We start from the raw sequence: 19344 nt of genomic DNA on the forward strand, positions 1-19344 counted from the left end.
TCACCTAGCGCATTCTCAATTTTCTTTTCCATTCTTCTGTATATTATTCTTGTAAGCAACATCGATGCATGAGCTGTTAAGCTGATTGTGCGATAATTCTCGCACTTGTCAGCTCTTGCCGTCTTCGGAATTGTGTGGATGATGCTTTTCCGAAAGTCAGATGGTATATCGCCAGACTCATATATTCTACACACCAACGTGAATAGTCGTTTTGTTGCCACTTCCCCCAATGATTTTAGAAATTCTGATGGAATGTTATCTATCCCTTCTGCCTTATTTGACCGTAAGTCCTCCAAAGCTCTTTTAAATTCCGATACTAATACTGGATCCCCTATCTATTCTAAATCGAATCCTGTTTCTTCTTCTATCACATCAGACCAATCTTCACCCTCATAGAGGCTTTCAATGTATTCTTTCCACCTATCTGCTCTCTCCTCTGCATTTAACAGTGGAATTCCCGTTGCACTCTTAATGTTACCACCGTTGCTTTTAATGTCACCAAAGGTTGTTTTGACTTTCCTGTATGCTGAGTCTGTCCTTCCGACAATCATATCTCTTTCGATGTCTTCACATTTTTCCTGCAGCCATGTCGTCTTAGCTTCCCTGCATTTCCTATTTATTTCATTCCTCAGCGACTTGTATTTCTGTATTCCTGATTTTCCCGGAACATGTTTGTACTTCCTCCTTTCATCAATCAACTGAAGTATTTCTTCTGTTACCCATGGTTTCTTCGCAGCTACCTTCTTTGTACCTATGTTTTCCTTCCCAACTTCTGTGATGGCCCTTTTTTAGAGGCCGGCCGCGGTGGTCTAGCTGTTCTAGGCGCGCAGTCCGGAACCGCGCGACTGCTACGGGCGCAGGTTCGAATCCTGCCTCGGGCATGGATGTGTGTGATGTCCTTAGGTTAGTTAGGTTTAATTAGTTCTAAGTTCTAGGCGACTGATGACCACAGAAGTTAAGTCGCATAGTGCTCAGAGCCATTTGAACCATTTTGAACCCTTTTTAGAGATGTCCATTCCTCTTCAACTGTACTGCCTACTGCGCTATTCCTTATTGCTGTATCTATAGCGTTAGAGAACTTCAAACGTATCTCGTCATTCCTTAGTACTTCCGTATCCCACTTCTTTGCGTATTGATTCTTCCTGACTAATGTCTTGAACTTCAGCCTACTCTTCATCACTACTATATTGTGATCTCAGTCTATATCTGCTCCTGGGTACGCCTTACAATCCAGTATCTGATTTCGGAATCTCTGTCTGACCATGATGTAATCTAATTGAAATCATCCCGTATCTCCCGGCCTTTTCCAAGTCACCTCCTCCTCTTGTGATTCTTGAACAGGGTATTCGCTATTACTAGCTGAAACTTGTTACAGAACTCAATTAGTCTTTCTCCTCTTTCATTCCTTGTCCCAAGCCCATATTCTCCTGTAACCTTTTCTTCTACTCCTTCCCCTACAACTGCATTCCAGTCGCCCATGACTATTAGATTTTCGTCCCCCTTTACATACTGCATTACCCTTTCAATATCCTCATACACTTTCTCTATCTGTTCATCTTCAGCTTGCGACGTCGGCATGTATACCTGAACTATCGTTGTCGGTGTTGGTCTGCTGTCGATTCTGATTAGAACAACCCGGTCACTGAACTGTTCACAGTAACGCACCCTCTGCCCTACCTTTCTATTCATAACGAATCTTACACCTGTTATACCATTTTCTGCTGCTGTTGATATTACCCGATACTCATCTGACCAGAAATCCTTGTCTTCCTTCCACTTCACTTCACTGACCCCTACTATATCTAGATTGAGCCTTTGCATTTCCCTTTTCAGATTTTCTAGTTTCCCTACCACGTTCAAGCTTCTTACATTCCACGCCCCGACTCGTAGAACGTTATCCTTTCGTTGATTATTCAATCTTTTTCTCATGGTAACCTCCCCCTTGGCAGTCCCCTCCCGGAGATCCAATGGAGAGATCATCATGACACTTCTTCAATTACAGGCCACATGTCCTTTGGATACACGTTACGTGTCTTTAATGCAGTGGTGTCCATTGCCTTCTGCATCCTCATGTCGTTGATCATTGCTGATTCTTCCGCGTTTAGGGGCAATTTCCCACCCCTAGGACAAGAGAGTGCCCTGAACCTCTATCCGCTCCTCCGCCCTTTTTGACAAAGCCGTTGGCAGAATGAGGCTGACTTCTTATGCCGGAAGTCTTCGGCCGCCAATGCTGATTATTTATCAAAATTTAGGCAGTGGCGGGGATCGAACCCGGGACCGAAGACGTTTTGATTATGAATCAAAGACGCTACCCCTAGACCACGGGTCTGAGCAGTCAAATCCTAATGTGGTTTATTTTGCTTATCATCAGAGTATCCATCGTATATAACATTTTCTGAGTGGTTGCGAAGGAACATAGGTATTGCCTGACTGTAATCAGTGATGGAATATTCTTTCAAACGAGTAAAACAAGCCATTCATAGTAAACTGTCTAATGATGAATTGTTGTGACAGACAATTATTTTAATTTTGAATTTTTGCCACTGTAATATTCTGAATACTATTAATCCAGTTGTATTCTCCCGCTTGGGACCTATAGTACAACTTGTTTAACAGACATTATTAAGAAATATAGGACACATGAAAATTAAATTGTGTTTTTGTAGATATACACAAGCAGTAATAATAATGATGTTGCTGCTGTGGTATGGATAATATTTTACTTATGGTGCATGAAAGTGACTGTGTTTGCGTGCTTCATTGCCGCCCTATCAAAGTGCAGCAAGCGACTAACTGTTATGGAAGGAGGAAGATCAAGGAGGTAAAAAACGACAGGATACGTGAGATGGAAGAAAGGATACACCTCAGGAAAAACTTCATCGTTAGGTAGTGGGAGTCTGTTGCAGTTCCGAAGGGGGAGGATGTACAAGGCGTAGAGTTGCACGGAAGATGGAATATAAATGTAGTGGCGCTTTGAGTTCGTGGCTAGTGATATGTGGTTAGCATTTTAAGGATCTGGGTTTTCTGATTAGAGTATCAGAAGGCGCTACATGAAGGGAAGAAGGTATGGGAAATGGATGAGTTGGTATCGTGTCATTTGTTGATGGAGAGGAGTGTTAATAAAACTATGGGTAGCACAAGTAGCGTTCAGGTGTAGTGCAAGAGTCTCGAGTAATATTTCTTGTAGTACTGTTGTCTGATACAAACAGAAAAAAGTTTTATGGTAGAAGAGGCGCATGTTTTGCTATTTGCGAAGTGTGGGAAAATAAGCTCGTGGTGAGATAGAGATATTTACTCGACGACACTGTGTAGGAGGCAGGCGTTCTGGGGATGAAAATTTCTGCCATTAGAAATACATTGAGCTGTATAGGATATATCGTGTCGGGCAGTGCAGCAACTCGACATGGCATGGACTCAACAAGCAGGATGTTTCCTGCAGAAATATTGAGCCAAGCTCCCTCTATACCCGTCCATAGTTAAGTTACCAGTGCAGGGCTTTGTGCATGAACTGTCCTCTCGATTAAGTGCCACAAATGTTCGATGAGATTCATGTCAGGCGATCTGGAGGACCAGACCATTCGGCCGAACTGTCCAAAATGTTCTTCAAACCAATGACGAGCAATTGTGGCCCAGTGGCACGGCGCATTGTCATCCGTAAAAATTCCATCGTTGTTTGGTAACATGAAGTCCATAAATGGAATAGCCGCATATGGTCTCCAAGTAGCCGAACATAACCAATTCCAGTCAATGATCGGTTCAGTTGGACCAGAGGACCCACTCCATTCCACGTATACACAACCCACACCATTATGGAACCACTACCAGTTTGCACAGTGCCTTGTTGACAACTTGGTTCCATGGCTTCGTGGGGTCTGCGACACACTCGAACCCAACCATCAGCTTTTACCATCTGGAATCGGGACTCACCTGACCAGGCCACGGTTTTCCAGTCCCAGTCGTCTAGGGTCCAACCGATACGGTCAACAGCCCAGGAGAGACGCTGCAGTCGATGTCGTGGTGCTAGGTAAGGCACACACTTCGGCCACCTGCAGCCGTAGCCCATTAAAGCCAAATTTCACTGCACTGACCTAACGGATACGCAGATATCTGCGGTTATGTCACGCAGTGTTGCTTGTCTCTTAGCACTGACTAGGAAAAAACTGTTGCTCTCGGTCGTTAAGTGAAGGCTGTCGGCCACTGCATTGTCTGTGGTAAGAGGTAATGCCTAAAATTTCGTATTCTCGGAAATTCTTGACACAGTGGATCTGGAAATACTGATTTCTCTAACGATTTTCCGAAATGAAATGTCCCATTTGTCTAGTTCCGACTAGCATTCCGCGTTCAGCGTGTGTTAATTTAGATGCGATATTGCAAAAAAATGGCTCTGAGCACTATGGGGCATAACTTCTGAGGTCATCGGTCCCCTAGAACTACTTAAACGTAACTAACCTAAGGACATCACACATATCCATGCCCGAGGCAGGATTCGAACCTGCGACTGTAGCGGTCGCGCGGTTTCAGACTGTAGCGCCTAGAACCGCTCGGCCACTCCGGCCGGCATACGATAATGCAGTGCCCGCGTTATTCTGATTACGATGCGAAGTTCCTTTGGACATGCATGCATGCATGTAGACGCGTGGTTGACGACATATGGAAGTTTGGATCCGGCTGTGAGTCCTGCACGGATAGCCAAATGGTAAGGCGACCGCTCGCGCGTTCGAGTCCCGGTTCGGCACAAATTTTCACTGTCGTCATTCCATTGTACAGCTGATGGTAGTCCTTATTCGCAATTGCGAATTCATTTGATCTGTTAATTTCCGTCATGCTGCCATAATCACGTCGAAAGCCTTTTCACGTGAATCACCTGAGTACAAATGACAGCTCCGCTAATGCACTGCCCTTGTGTAAGCGATACTACCGCCATGTGTGTATGGGCATATCGCTATACCATGAGTTTTGTCACCTGATTCTATTGAGACTGGGTACCAGCGTTGAAGAGATGCTCATAAGGTGCGCATACCCGCCTTGTACTGCTGCTGTGGGTACGGTCTGCACAGCGAACAAACAACCGTAACGAAAAAATGGCTCTGAGTACTATGGGACTTAAATCCTAACTAACCTAAGGACATCACACACATCCATGCCCGAGGCAGGATTCGAACCTGCAACCGCGGCAGCAGCGCGGTTCCGAACTGAAGCGCGCAGAACCGCTCGACCACAGCGAAGCAACCGAAACGGGTACAGCAAAGTTGGCCCGGTTGTTCACAGGTCTGCCACATACAATCATCTGCAGGGCATCGCCTCGCTGTTGCTCTAGCACAATGGAAGCTGATAAGAGGGCTATCAATTGGCACGCCCTTCTTTCGCTGCATGAACTACAGTGGCGTTAAAAAATTACTAATCAACTCAGCGAGATATTGTCGTTTGTTAATGGAAAGCAGACTACAGATGGTCGCTCAACAAGTGTTCTGGCGCCGTGCAAGACTCTGCAAGTAGTGTTTCATGTAGGGCTGCCGTTGCACGCAAACGGGATGCGGTTGGTGGTAGACGAGGCGTGTATTCTGGCGAGTGTTTGCTGCGCCACGGAGAAAATAAGACGAAAACTCGTGGTGGGGCAGACAGAGAGAGATTCATTCCTCAGCGCCGGCGTCCAGGGAGGCGAGGTCCCATTCGACGGTGGCGGCCGACAGGGAGCTCAACAAGTGTTCGCGCGATCAATAGCGCCACTAGCACCGTTACAGTGGGCGACGGCGGCGGCTGCGGGGGGTGGCACAATCGTTATTGCAATAGGTCATGGGGAGGACGCGGCCGGGGGGCGCGGTGACGTCAGGCGGCCGCCATGTTGCCTCCAGCTGCGGCTGTGTTGGCGAGGGGGGGGGGGGGGAGGGGAGGGGAGCGATAACGGGCAGCGAGCGCCTGCCGCGCGCTCTGCCGTGCGCCCGACCGGCCGTCGTTCTCCGTACTACCGCCGCCCTGCGCGAAGGGCCGAGCGAGGCACTGCGCAAGCGCACCGGAGCGTCGCGTGGGCGTCGTCCCCGGGCTTTAACAAAGGGCGCGCGCCCCGGCAGCGTCGCCCGCGCACTCTCGCTCCGTCTCGATCCCGCAGCCGCCCACCGCGTCCGACCGTCTCTGTCGACGTGCGCGAGCGCCTCCGCGGGCAGGTAGCTCGGCCAGTATCGATCGGTGCGGGCCGTCCGGGGGCCGGAGTGCCGCCCACGCCGGCGGAGGGCGCTCGGGGTACCTGTTGGCAGCGTCGGCGTCGGCGCAGACGGCGCGCGGGGCTGCAGCCGCCGCCACAGCGTGGCGGTGCGCGCCGGCCGGCCGCGGGGCGCTGAGTCCTGCTCAGCACGCCGGCGGCAGCCACACCATGGCGGCTCAGCGGCGCGCCCTCGCGCTCTTGGCCGTGCTCGCGCTGTTCGCGGCCACCTGCGAGGCCCGCGGCTTCATCGGTGAGTACCGGCGGCCCGCCACCACGCCGCCGCCCGGCACGCTCGCCGCTCGATAACGCACGGGCCAGCACGCAGCTCGTGCCAGCACGCTCGTTCGCTAACATCTGTTTCGCCTCTGCTTCGTTCAGAGCCTGTTTTCGTAACAATTTCATTACTAAAGTAACATTATGTGTAAGCCGTCGTTGACAGCTGTAAGATACTTGAGTAACTTGAAGAATTTCATAGTCTGTTCAACAGCTGAACATTTTTCTTTTTTGTTATTAGACAACCGATTGCGGTCTATAAGCTCAGCTGTTCATGTTTATGTTGCCCAAGGACTGTAGACTGGAATCGGTTGCTGAACAATAAACAAAAAACAAGTGCAGTTGTCCTACGTAAACTAAAATTCCTTCAAGAATTCAGCTTTTGCAGCAATCATATATCTTTACTCTCTTTTTCCAGTGTTCCAGTGTTTTCAGATGTGATTTTCTCCCTCTCTCTTTCTGTGTGTGTGTGTGTGTGTGTGTGTGTGTGTGTGTGTGTGCGTGCGTGCGCGCGCGTGTGCGTGTGCTTGCGTGCGCGTGTGCTGTTTTGCGGTTTCTTCCTTCCCAGTCGTCTTTTTATATAGTCCAGATATTGTACCTCGTACATCAGTCAGAATTTCGCACACAGATGCAACGTATCAGGACGGGATTCGAACCCTGTTCCTTCGGAATGCGATTTGAGTGCCTCAACCACAGCGTCACCTCATCCGCATTAAGGTCACTCCATGAAATCCTGCGGATAGCTTTGAAATTTATTAATTTTGTTAGTCATTATACATATACTAAGATGGTATCTGTTCTTTTGGGCATGTCCGAAAGAACAGATACCATCGGTGACCATGCAGCTCGTTAGAATGAAATTACAATTAAAGAACACCCTTAGCTGCTTACAGGCGTTGACATACGTCAATGGGGACACATGAAAATGTGTGCCCCGGCCGGGACTCGAACCCGGGATCTCCTGCTTACATGGCAGATGCTCTATCCATCTGAGCCACCGAGGGCACAGAGGATAGCGCGACTGCAGGGATTTATCTCTGGCACGCCTCCCACGAAACCCACATTCTCAACGTATTGTCCCACACTACATTCGTAGTGCCCCCGCCTCTTATACTCATTACTCGCGGCGCGTTGCCGATTCCCGTAAGAGTTCGGGCACTGTTTGTGCATGTCCGAAAGAACAGATACCATCTTAGTATACACATAGTTAAGGCTCACCGGCCACTAGACCATCTTCTTCTTCTGTGCGAATGCACAAACAGTGCCAGAACTCTTACGGGAATCGGCAACGCGCGGCGAGTAATGAGTTTAATGGGCGGGGGCACTACGAATGTAGTGCGGGACAATACGTTGAGAATGTGGGTTTCGCGGGAGACGTGCCAGAGATAAATCTCTGCAGACGCGCTATCCTCTGTGTCCTCGGTGGCTCAGGTGGATAGAGCGTCTGCCATGTAAGAAGGAGATCCTGGGTTCGAGTCCCGGTCGGGGCACACATTTCCATCTGTCCCCGTTGTCGTATGTCAACGCCTGTAAGCAGCTAAGGGTGTTCATTTGATTGTAACTGTTAGTCATTTACGGCCATGGCCTTTGGGGAAATGTATTTCTTCTTGGATAAACTGTGTCAAGCGAAGGGCGTTTGGAAACAGTTACAATCTTCTACACAGTGCCTCATAAAGTGAGGGCATATGGTACTGTTGGTGGTAATTCCATAATCGGGTGGATCCGTTACGCTCCACGATGTGACACTGTGGCTGAGATACTGGATTTGAACCCAGTCCAGCACGTTGTAATTGTCTGTGAAATTCTGCTTGACGGAGGAGCCACAACACCGTATCAACAAAAAAGACAGTTGTAAGGAAACTGACAGAACAACAAACACGCACACATCACATCCAAAACTTGTGTCAACCCCGAAAAACTCTAATGTGGAAATAAATTCTCACAGCACGATGTGGCACTCGTGAGGTAACGTTACAGGTGCAGTAAATTCGACTTAAGACATGGAGCAGCACTCTACATGAAACGCTTGCGCTTTGTATGCAGTCTGTTACTCGACGAGATTCCCTTCACTGACCTCTGTCTTCTGCACTTAAAACATATTGTAAAAATCTATGATACCTGATTGCTGTTCTCGTCGAAAGATGCCACTCGCGTAACTAAGAGTGGTACGAACTCACTGTGGTACTGTCTTAGCTATAAGAAATACAATAGCCCTCCACCACTATGTCTTTCATTAAACGCCATCATATTCGCAGGATTAAGACTCCTTCTTTAGGCATTTATACGTGGATGCTGTTAACTCATTCCGTAATTCAGATGCACGAAGACCGAGGATTAATCCTCCAAAATTGGTATCATTTAGTAAACGATATTATGACATAGGTAGTATTGTATTTACTGTGTATTAGCTTATACTGTCTTAAAGTTTAATCTTATGGGAAGTCTTCCCACTACACTGCGGGCAGAATTTGTTGCCATTCTCTCGGATGTATGGTAACTAGTTGTTGCTGGATTTATCGCTGGGTAAGTCTAGCACACAATCGACTACGTCTCAACTTCGGTGATTTGCAGGTAAGGGATTGGAGCACGCCAGAACAACAAAAAAATCATATTTTACAACGACCTCCCAGGTAATCATATTTCCTCTTACAAAGGAGGATTATGATGTCGAGAGAACGTCTGAATATGAAATATTGTAGTATATTAAAAAATGGCACAAACACATGTGCTCACTTAGCCAGCAACAAGGAATAAAGTGCAAGATCCAAACCAAGACAAACTACTTCAGGTCATCTATGAGCTCCACCCAAATTTACCGTTGTCATAACATTACAAGATAATATCGTTCGACATGCATCTTTAACGTTTTCTCGCTGCTACTTTCGTACTGAGTCGCGTACAATTACACATCACTCCATACAATATTATCTAGATCAATGACAGCTGTTTGCGACACTCTAAAATGCGTCGTATACTCATTTTTGTGACCAGTACTTTCTGGATACCATGTTAAGGCATTTTATGTATGTTTATACACCATGGCGTCACACAGAGAAAGACATTTCGTTTAATAGCGTACTAGCGCAGGATGTTAGAAAATGTACCTGACCAATTCCTAGGACTCGTAGAGGACGCCAAGTGGATAATGCTTCGAACGTGCATCCACGTCTGATACTTTTACGTGCAACAAAAAATCACTTTGTGCAACAATGCATTACATGGACTACCGCAGCAGCAACGTATTCGCGATATACCTGCTCTTGATTATGTGTGGTTTACTGGATGCACCATCAAATCAATAATATTTGCCGATACACTTCAAACATAATTGTGTTTTTGTCTTACAGAGACATATGTCGTGATGCTCCCATCCCTGTTACGGATGTAAGGCAGCCTGTCTAGATCCTCGATAGTAACGTCTCTGTGCTTTCCTGTCCTCTCAGTCGATAAGACAGATCTATTGAGGTTTATGTGCAGCCGTCTCCTGACGGAGATCGTAAAACGTTGTCGATCGTGAAAAACTGGAGAAAGAAGAAACGATTTACTTCTGTTCTGACGGTGAAACACCTTGCACATAAAAACAAAACTCGTCATTTCTGTACTCGGTATGTTTATGTGATTCCAGAATCGAGAAGGTCGAAGACAAGGAATCATCTAAGTCAGTAATATAATTGACGTAATTACTTTTATTTAAATACCATTATGTTATTACCTCAATTTTAGAGGATTGTCAGCCGGCCGAGGTGGCCGAACGGTTCTAGGCGCTGCAGTCTGGAACCGCGCGACCGCTACGGTCGCAGGTTCGAATCGTGTGATGTCCTTAGGTTAGTTAGGTTTAAGTAGTTCTAAGTTCTAGGGGACTGATGACCTCAGCAGGTAAGTCCCATAGTGCTCACAGCCATTTGAACCATTTGACTTAGAGGATTGTCAGTTGCCGCCGATTTCCTGAGAACGATTAATTTCCAGTCGATCATAAGGGAAGGTAAAGATTTTGAGTGGCCGTTTGGGATGCTGGAATCTCTTTTCTTCTCCATTTTCATATTATTCAGAGATTAACGCTCAGTAAAAATATGGAATTTTTTCTTTTCTTTCATCAATACTAGCAGAATACCATCCTATTTATACATCCATCTAATAAGTTAAGCGCTATTCACATGAAATAAAGAATCAACAAAAATTATATCGAACATTCAGCATAAAAAAATCATCGTGTCACAGTTACTTGCACATTTCGTATTGAGTAAGCAGTGAACAAATTATTACTAAATGTATAATTTATGCAAGAGGTGTTCAATAAGTAATGCAAAACGTTTTTGGTAAAGCAGGTTGGATTCCATTATACCACATCATTCCTCACTCTTTTGACTACAAAACCCTGTTTTTCAACATGATCTCAATCTAATGCGAGGACCTTAGGCCACCAACTGGGAGGGCCTGGATGTCCTCATGGTACTACTTTACTGGTCGACGTGGGAGCCAACGTCTTGTTGCATCAATAACATTCCATCATTCACGTACTGCTTCCCGCAGAGTGCAGTCTTGGGCCAAACAGATGGAAGTCGGAAGATGCGAAATCCGGGCTGTAGAATGGCTGAGGAAGAACTGAGACGTCCAACGACTCGTCGTGCTTTTGTTCACTACCAGGCCTGCGTAGACATTCTACAACGCCTGTGAACATCTTCTGCTTTTCCGCCGAAAGGAACTCAGCGACAGCTCTCTACTTGGAACGTTCGTCTGTTACAGACGCCATTTTGAATTGAAGGCTGTGTATAGCGCTGCCACCTATCGCAAATTCATGACACTATAGGCACTACAGTGTAGGGGCTGGAGACGGACTAATCCACGATGTCCCGCAACAAATTCTGCATTTCTTCTTTTCAACCAAAATTAGCCCAGAAAAAAAAGTGTTACGTTACTCACTGAACGCCCCACGTTAATTGATCTTCATTGACTGTGAGCGTGATGGATACATCGAACCGTTACAATTATTCCTGGATCCTGCCCTCAAACCTTATTCGAAACTCGATAAAGAAGACAAAAAAAAGTCTTTTCTGAAATGTGTATAAGACCTTTTTTTTTTTTTAGATACTCGCTCGAGAAATCACCAAGGCTGCCCTTTGCATACTTACAGCGTTAGTCCAACCACATACGAATTCTAAGCATTGTGTAAGATTCCGGGTAGTACAGTTTTACTTTGACTCTTTCTAACACAAAAACTTCTAAAGAGACAAAAATAACGTTGGAAACGTCTTCGCCGAATCCTGCAGTACAAACGCACAACAAAAAAATTTTTTTCGCTTGTAACTGTGTTACTAATCAAGCCACAAACATGACATCTGAGCTCCATGTCGGATCTGACTCGAATATAAAAGAAGCTTAAAAACTGTAAATTTTATATTTCTTTTTTCTTATCATCAGTGTTTTTTCGGTTCGTCTTCAGCAAGTTAAAATACCGGGTGATCAAAAAGTCAATATAAATTTGAAAACATAATAAACCACGGAATAATGTAGATTGAGAAGTAAAAATATACACACATGCTTGGAATGACATAGGGTTTTATTAGAACCAAAAACAAAAAAAAAAAAAAAAAAACAAGGTTCACACACTGGACAGCAAAACGTCAGTGACTGCGCTTGACAATCGTGTATAAAAGGAGCTCTAATGAGAGAGAAATCAGATGCGCCAGCAGTCGCAGCATGTTGACGTTACCCGAAAAGGCGCTTTTAGTGAAGCTGTATTATCACAATGGGGAATGTGCTAGTTCAGCGTTGCGATCCTATCGCCATAGGAAGGGGTTTCGAACGGGTAAAGGTCCGTTGACAAATTCAGCTGTGGCGAGAATGATTTCGAAGTTCGAAGCCACGGACTGTTTAGACGATAGACCCCGTAGTGGCCGACCGAGCACAAGGCGTAATGCTGCTGAGACAGATCAGAAAGAAATGGAGACTGTAGCGGGTTCGTCTATGCACGGGGAAGTCAGCGCTGGTGCAGTCGCACGTCGCACCGGCATTCCATACACTACTGTTTGGTTGGCACGTAGGCGTACCCTCGGATACTATCCGTACAAAATCCATCGGCATCATGAACTGTTACCTGGCGATTTAGCGAAGCGGACGGCATTTGCGGTGTGGGCGTTTCAAAAGATGGCGGGAGATGTCGATTGATTGAGTAACGTGTTGTGGACCGACGAAGCTCATTTCACGCTCCGAGGGTCTGTCAACGCCCACAACTGCAGAATTTGGGCTACCGAAAATCCTAGAACTGTCGTGAAAACTCCATTGCACGACGAGAAAGTCACGGTATGGGTTGGATTTACCACATCTACCGTCATTGGGCCTTTTTTCTTCGAGGAAATACGTGATTCTGGTTTTGTAACTGCTACCGTGACGGGTGAGAGGTACGCCGATATGTTACAGAATCGCATCATCCCCAGCCTAGCTGATAAACACTTGCTGGAACGTACGATGTTTATGCAGGATGGCGCTCCACCCCATATTGCTAGACGCGTGAAAGATCTCTTGCGCGCGTCGTTTGGTGATGATCGTGTGCTCAGCCGCCACTTTCGTCATGCTTGGCCTCCCAGGTCCCCAGACCATCTGTCGTACTTTTGTATTTTTTGGTTCTAATAAAACCTCATGTTATTCCAAGCATTTGTGTCAATTTGTACCTCTCTATCTACATTATTCCGTGATTTATTCAGTTTTCAGATTTACACTGACTTGTTGATCACCCGGTATATGGAAGCGTAACAAAATGTCTGCATCGCAGCCAGCTGTACTAGAAATTAGAAATGTGTTCCTTTTGTTGTTATGGACCCCACCATCCTCTATCTTTCGCCCCCTCCCTGCAAGAAAAACAATAAACCAAATTATCGCTTCTAGGAAGAGAGGCTGTAGCGTACTGATTGATGTATTGTTACTGTCCGGGTCTGCCGAGCACTGTTGGCAATGAGGGTCCACTCAGCCCTTGAGAGGCCAATTGAGGAGCTGCTTGATTGAGAAGTAGCGGCTCCAGTCACGAAAGATGACAACAGCCGGGAGAGTGGTGTGTTGACCACATGCCCCTCCATATCTGTATCCAGTGATGCCTATGGGCTGAGATCGAGACGGGGCCCTGTCAGTGTCGTTGGACCTTCCGAGGTCTGTTCGGAAAGACTTCAGTTTTAGGCGGAACAACTTGCGGTAATGAAGGTGGTCGTAAATACAGTGAAGCGCAAAAAAAAAAAAAAAAAAAAAAAATAAATAAATAAAAATAAAAATTTGACATTGGCATGTGTATTCAAATATATAGAAGTGTAAACAGGTAGGGTGCGGCGCTATGGTCGGCGACTCTTATGTGGGACAACAAATGTCTGGCGCAATTGTTGGATCAATTGCTGCTGCTAAAATGGCAGCTTATCAAGATTTAAGTGAATTTGATGGGACACAGCATGTCCGAGGTAGTGATGAAGTGGGGATTTTCCCGTACGACCATTTCAAGAGTGCGCTGTGAATATCAGGAATCCGGCACAACATCATATTTCCGATATCACTGTGCCCGTAAAAAGATGCTGCAAATACGGGATCAATGACGACTGAAGAGAATCGTTCATCGTGACAAAAGTGCAGCCCTTCCGCAAACTGCTGAAAATTTCAATGCTGGGCCATCAACAAGGGTCAGCGTACAAACCATTTAACCAAAGATCATCGATGTGTGCCGTTGACCACTGCACGACACAAAGCTTTACGCCTCGCCTGTGCCCATCAACACTGACATTGGACTGTTGATGACTGGGAACTTGTTGCCTGGTCGGACGCGAGCGGATGGACGTGTGCGGATATGGAGACAATCTCATGAATCCATGGACCCTGTATGTCAGCAAGGAGCTGAAGCAGGCTCTGTAATGGTGTTGGGCTTGTGCAGTTAGAGTGATATGGGACCCCTGAAACAACTAGATACGATTCTCTAACATGTGTCACGTACTCAAGTATCCTGTCTGATCACCTGCATCCATTCATATCCACTATGAATTTCCACGGACTTGAGAAATTCCAGCAGGACAATGCAACACCCCACACGTCCAGAATTGCTACAGAGTGGCTCTAGGAACACTGTTCTGAGTTTAAACACTTCCGCTGGTCACCAAACTCCCCAGACATGAACATATAGAGCGAACCGGGGTGCTTGAAACGTGCTGTTTAGAAGAGATCTCCACCCCCTTGTACTCTACGGATTTATGGACAGCCGTGCAGGATTCATTGTGTCAAATCCCTCCTGCACTACCTCAGACATTAGCCGAGTCCATTCCACGTCGTGTTGCGGCACTTCTGCGTTCTCGGGAGGCCCTACACGGTATTAGGCAGGTGTGACAGTTTCTTTGGCTGTTCAGTGTATATTTTAGGTTACTTTTGCATCTATCAACTGCAAAAATTGTTAAATTAAATGTCTTTAATTAAAATGTATTGCGACCTGTGGTAGATGATGTTCATGTATTGCATGGAGTTAGAGAACAATAAACATAATTAATGCCTAACCTAAACCGAAGACCATTGTTGATGAGAAACTGTTACTGCTTGGGTGCAGCGTTTTGTACAGCTTTTTCAAATGTTGCTGTTGCAGTGATTGGTGAATTCTTGGTACGTTATTTGGACGCTGAAAAGTTTTTCAGTACATCATTATACAAGACATTTTTCTTGTTTATGCAGTGCTTAAACGTGAGTTTCCAATGCGTTTCTGCTTACAGCGCAGATGAAATTACGCTGGCACAGGCTACAGAAAGACGTAAAAAGCAATTATTCATCCCACGGTCCATGTACGAATTGAATTAGAAAACACGGAAGTGATAAGGCAAAAACTATCCCTTTCCACACGCCGTATAAGTAAGATGTAGATGTTGTAAATTTATCAAGTATAGCATTGTTACATACACGAAACGTATTTCGTTCTTCACTTACATAACTCTACGACTTATCCATGTCCAAGTTATCTTACTCACGTTCACAAAACACAACTGTATCTTGCACTCTGCAAGATTTATGCTTACAGTTATGCTGTCATCGGTATAATCTGAGACTTGCAGCTCTTAAATTAACTTCACAGAAACATAATTTCCTTATCTTGCGTTCTAATTTTCATTTGTTTTACCTAGACTGTATAACATATGGCTAATGCAACTTCCGTATCTTATTCTAGAACCTATTATCAAAGAAACTTATTCTCATGAAGAGTTAATGATTCGCCTCGAAAGTGGATTTAAATTGCGGATTTTAGCATTCAAGATGTATAAATTAAAGTTCTTTGGAAATAACTCACATAAGATATCCAAATACAACACGCTTGATGATGCATTACGAATATGCAGTGCAACGTAGCCATTCTCCTTCAGGGATCTATTGTGAAAAAGACGACTCCGCTATGCTTAATAGTCACTTGATTTAGATTTATACTTATATGGATATGGTGTCTGTTCTTTCGGACATGTCCGAAAGAACAGACACCATTGATGACCTGCAGCCGTCGAGAACGAAATTAGCTCAGCGTGTTCGGTCAGAGGGTTAGCTGCTCTTTCTAACAAAAAAATTGAGTTAACTGATCAACGACGAACTTAAACGGGTGTCTTACGATGTCCGCCCCGAGCAGATGCAACGGACGAAAGCGAACAAAATGAGATTAAAAAAAAAAAGAGATGGATAGAGCGGGTGCCATGTAAGCAGAAGATCCCGGTTTGGAGTCCCAGTCGGGGCACACATTTTCACCTCTCCCCGTTGATATACATCAACGTCCATCAGCAGCTGAAGGTATTAATGTAATTCTAATTTGATTTAGATTTAGAGAATGATGGCGGGGAGATGTCAACAAACATATATCTCGCTGTAAACTTTTCCTTTCCAAGTAGCCTCAGGAGTATACAAACAAGGCACTATACATCCGAAGCATTTCTAAACAGCTGAAACGTAAGTGCGTTTTGAGCTCTTGTCAGGAAGTCAAAGCGTCCAAGTTTATTGCAGTAGTAATTTAATCTCAAGTCGTCGTTATCTTTAATGGCATAGAAAATAAAGTACATAATGTTGATTGCCACAGTCGGCTGCTAAATCCGAATTTGACGTTGCTTCATGTAATCAAGAAATAAATCAATTTTCTTACTTTTTAAAGATATCACTGAAGCTAATTTTGCTTGCTGTTCTATAAATCACCGACATCCTACTGTACCATAGAGCACCCGCAAGCTCAACAATATAAAACATCGTTATAGTAATGTTTTCTTTTTTATAAAATGTTACGTTCAATCTTTTATAGCGATAGTAATTCTAAATACGGTCCACTTACATTACTGATTTTTATTTTTAATTACATAAAACGCAATCTCAGAGTTTCATCCACTGATTATGGTATAATTTAAAAAGTAAAGTAACAATAGCTATAACTAAGAAAAATATTCAGAAGCTGTCAGACTAACACATTTCCAATGACGCTGCTCATTATATTTCAACGTAGTCACGATGTTTCTGCAAGCATTTGTTCAACCGATATCTCAGAATTTGTAGTCGCCTGCCTCTCAAGTGCTTCCCCACTGATCTGAGGAGACGAGTGGCAGATCAGCTTTCATCAGTCATCAGTAGACTTGATTTTCTGCAGCACTCGAAGATACTGGACCATCCTACAGCTCCGACCACGTAACAAGTAAGTTCCATCTCTTTCAGGTGAGAAGACGTTTGGGTAGAAGACGATTCTCCGCCTATAGAGACGTCCATCATACGGCCATGACGAGGCAACAAGTTCCTTTTTTGCAAATATCGATGTACTGTTTATTAGTGGAACAGATCATTGGAAACAAATACGCACTGAAGACGTTTAAAAGTACTGAGCACCAGCGGTTACCAGTGTGTCGATAGCTGCCTAAAGAATATACTTTCCGAACAGACCTTGTGTTAACGTACTTCCTGAATCGTCTTTGTTATGCAGCGGAGGTTTGATCGTACCGACTTGTAAGCGTACAGATACGTTGGTTAATATTTCATGGGTTTTGTGAAAAACCTGTACTTTCAGCAGTTAGTATAATTGAGTAATCGTTCATAATTGGCGTTCACTTAAGTTTACGCAGCATTATTATCGTCAGTTAAGGTGCTGAGACGATTCAGTGCTTGTTGGGAGTTTGGTTTTTATGTTCGACGTGCACCTGGGGCGTCGTGCGGCGGCGAAAGACACCCTTTTCATGAGTTTCAATCATCGCAAGTACTCGATCAGTGGCTGCAGTACCGTACGTCGCTTTATGGACCTCCTACCTGGCGAATTTCCATGGTTTTTGTCAACTCAGATCTTTAGAATGTAGAACGAAGAAAAGAGAAGACTCTGACGACAGAAATTTGCCAGAGGAGATGTTCTTGTGAAACGCCTGAATTGTAATTTGAGTTGCAAACTGCGCTGAGGTTTGGTCAACAAAGCAGGTTGTGTCCAGAGTTCATAGCCTGTTGTTCTTCATAGTAAAAGTAGCTTTACATGAAGAACGGCTGGAAGAAGTGGACGTTCCGTTTGATACAAGATAAAAGCATACTTCAAGGTGGCAGACAATTTCGCAGACTACAGGGCTATTACAAATGATTGAAGCGATTTCATAAATTCACTGTAGCTCCATTCATTGACATATGGTCACGACACACTACAGATACGTAGAAAAACTCATAAAGTTTTGTTCGGCTGAAGCCGCACTTCAGGTTTCTGCCGCCAGAGCGCTCGAGAGCGCAGTGAGACAAAATGGCGACAGGAGCCGAGAAAGCGTATGTCGTGCTTGAAATGCACTCACATCAGTCAGTCATAACAGTGCAGCGACACTTTAGGACGAAGTTCAACAGAGATCCACCAACTGTTAACTCCATTCGGCGATGGTATGCGCAGTTTAAAGCTTCTGGATGCCTCTGTAAGGGGCAGTGAGCGAAGAAACGGTTGAACGCGTGCGGGCAAGTTTCACGCGTAGCCCGCGGAAGTCGACGAATAAAGCAAGCAGGGAGCTAAACGTACCACAGACGACGGTTTGGAAAATCTTACGGAAAAGGCTAAAGCAGAAGCCTTACCGTTTACAGTTGCTACAAGCCCTGACACCCGATGACAAAGTCAAACGCTTTGAATTTTCGGCGCGGTTGCAACAGCTCATGGAAGAGGATGCGTTCAGTGCGAAACTTGTTTTCAGTGATGAAGCAACATTTTTGCTTAATGGTGAAGTGAACAGACACAATGTGCGAATCTGGGCGGTAGAGAATCCTCACGCATTCGTGCAGCAAATTCGCAATTCACCAAAAGTTAACGTGTTTTGTGCAATCTCACGGTTTAAAGTTTACGGCCCCTTTTTCTTCTGCAAAAAAAAAACGTTACAGGACACGTGTATCTGGACATGCTGGAAAATTGGCTCATGCCACAACTGGAGACCGACAGCGCCGACTTCATCTTTCAACAGGATGGTGCTCCACCGCACTTCCATCTTGATGTTCGGCATTTCCTAAACAGGAGATTGGAAAATCGATGGATCGGTCGTGGTGGAGATCATGATCAGCAATTCATGTCATGGCCTCCACGTTCTCCCGACTTAACTCCATGCGATTTCTTTCTGTGGGGTTATGAGAAAGATTCAGTGTTTAAACCTCCTCTACCAAGAAACGTGCCAGAACTGCGAGCTCGCATCAACGATGCTTTCAAACTCATTGATGGGGACATGCTGCGCCGAGTGTGGGAGGAACTTGATTATCGGCTTGATGTCTGCCGAATCACTAAAGGGGCTCATGTCGAACATTTGTGAATGCCTAAAAAAACTTTTTGAGTTTTTGTATGTGTGTGCAAAGCATTGTGAAAATATCTCAAATAATAAAGTTATTGTAGAGCTGTGAAATCGCTTCAATCATTT

At 45.1% G+C, this 19344-nt stretch overlaps 1 protein-coding gene and 1 non-coding gene across 3 annotated transcripts in view; one reads left to right on the plus strand and one right to left on the minus strand.

The window, feature by feature from the left end:
* The first annotated feature begins 6333 nt into the window (after nt 1-6333).
* Nucleotides 6334-19344, plus strand: part of LOC124607222 (receptor-type tyrosine-protein phosphatase N2) — a 445587-nt gene continuing 432576 nt past the window's right edge. For both annotated transcript variants that reach the window (XM_047139493.1, XM_047139494.1), the window contains exon 1: nt 6334-6449. In XM_047139493.1, the coding sequence (XP_046995449.1) occupies nt 6368-6449 (82 nt within the window). In that variant the 5' untranslated portion in view covers nt 6334-6367. The remainder of the gene's footprint in view (nt 6450-19344) is intronic.
* Nucleotides 7403-7477, minus strand: Trnat-ugu. Its single transcript has one exon. It is a non-coding gene; the product is annotated as a tRNA-Thr (tRNA).

Source organism: Schistocerca americana, chromosome 3 (genome assembly GCF_021461395.2).
Source record: "Schistocerca americana isolate TAMUIC-IGC-003095 chromosome 3, iqSchAmer2.1, whole genome shotgun sequence".
In the NCBI taxonomy this organism is placed as follows: Eukaryota; Metazoa; Arthropoda; class Insecta; order Orthoptera; family Acrididae; genus Schistocerca; species Schistocerca americana.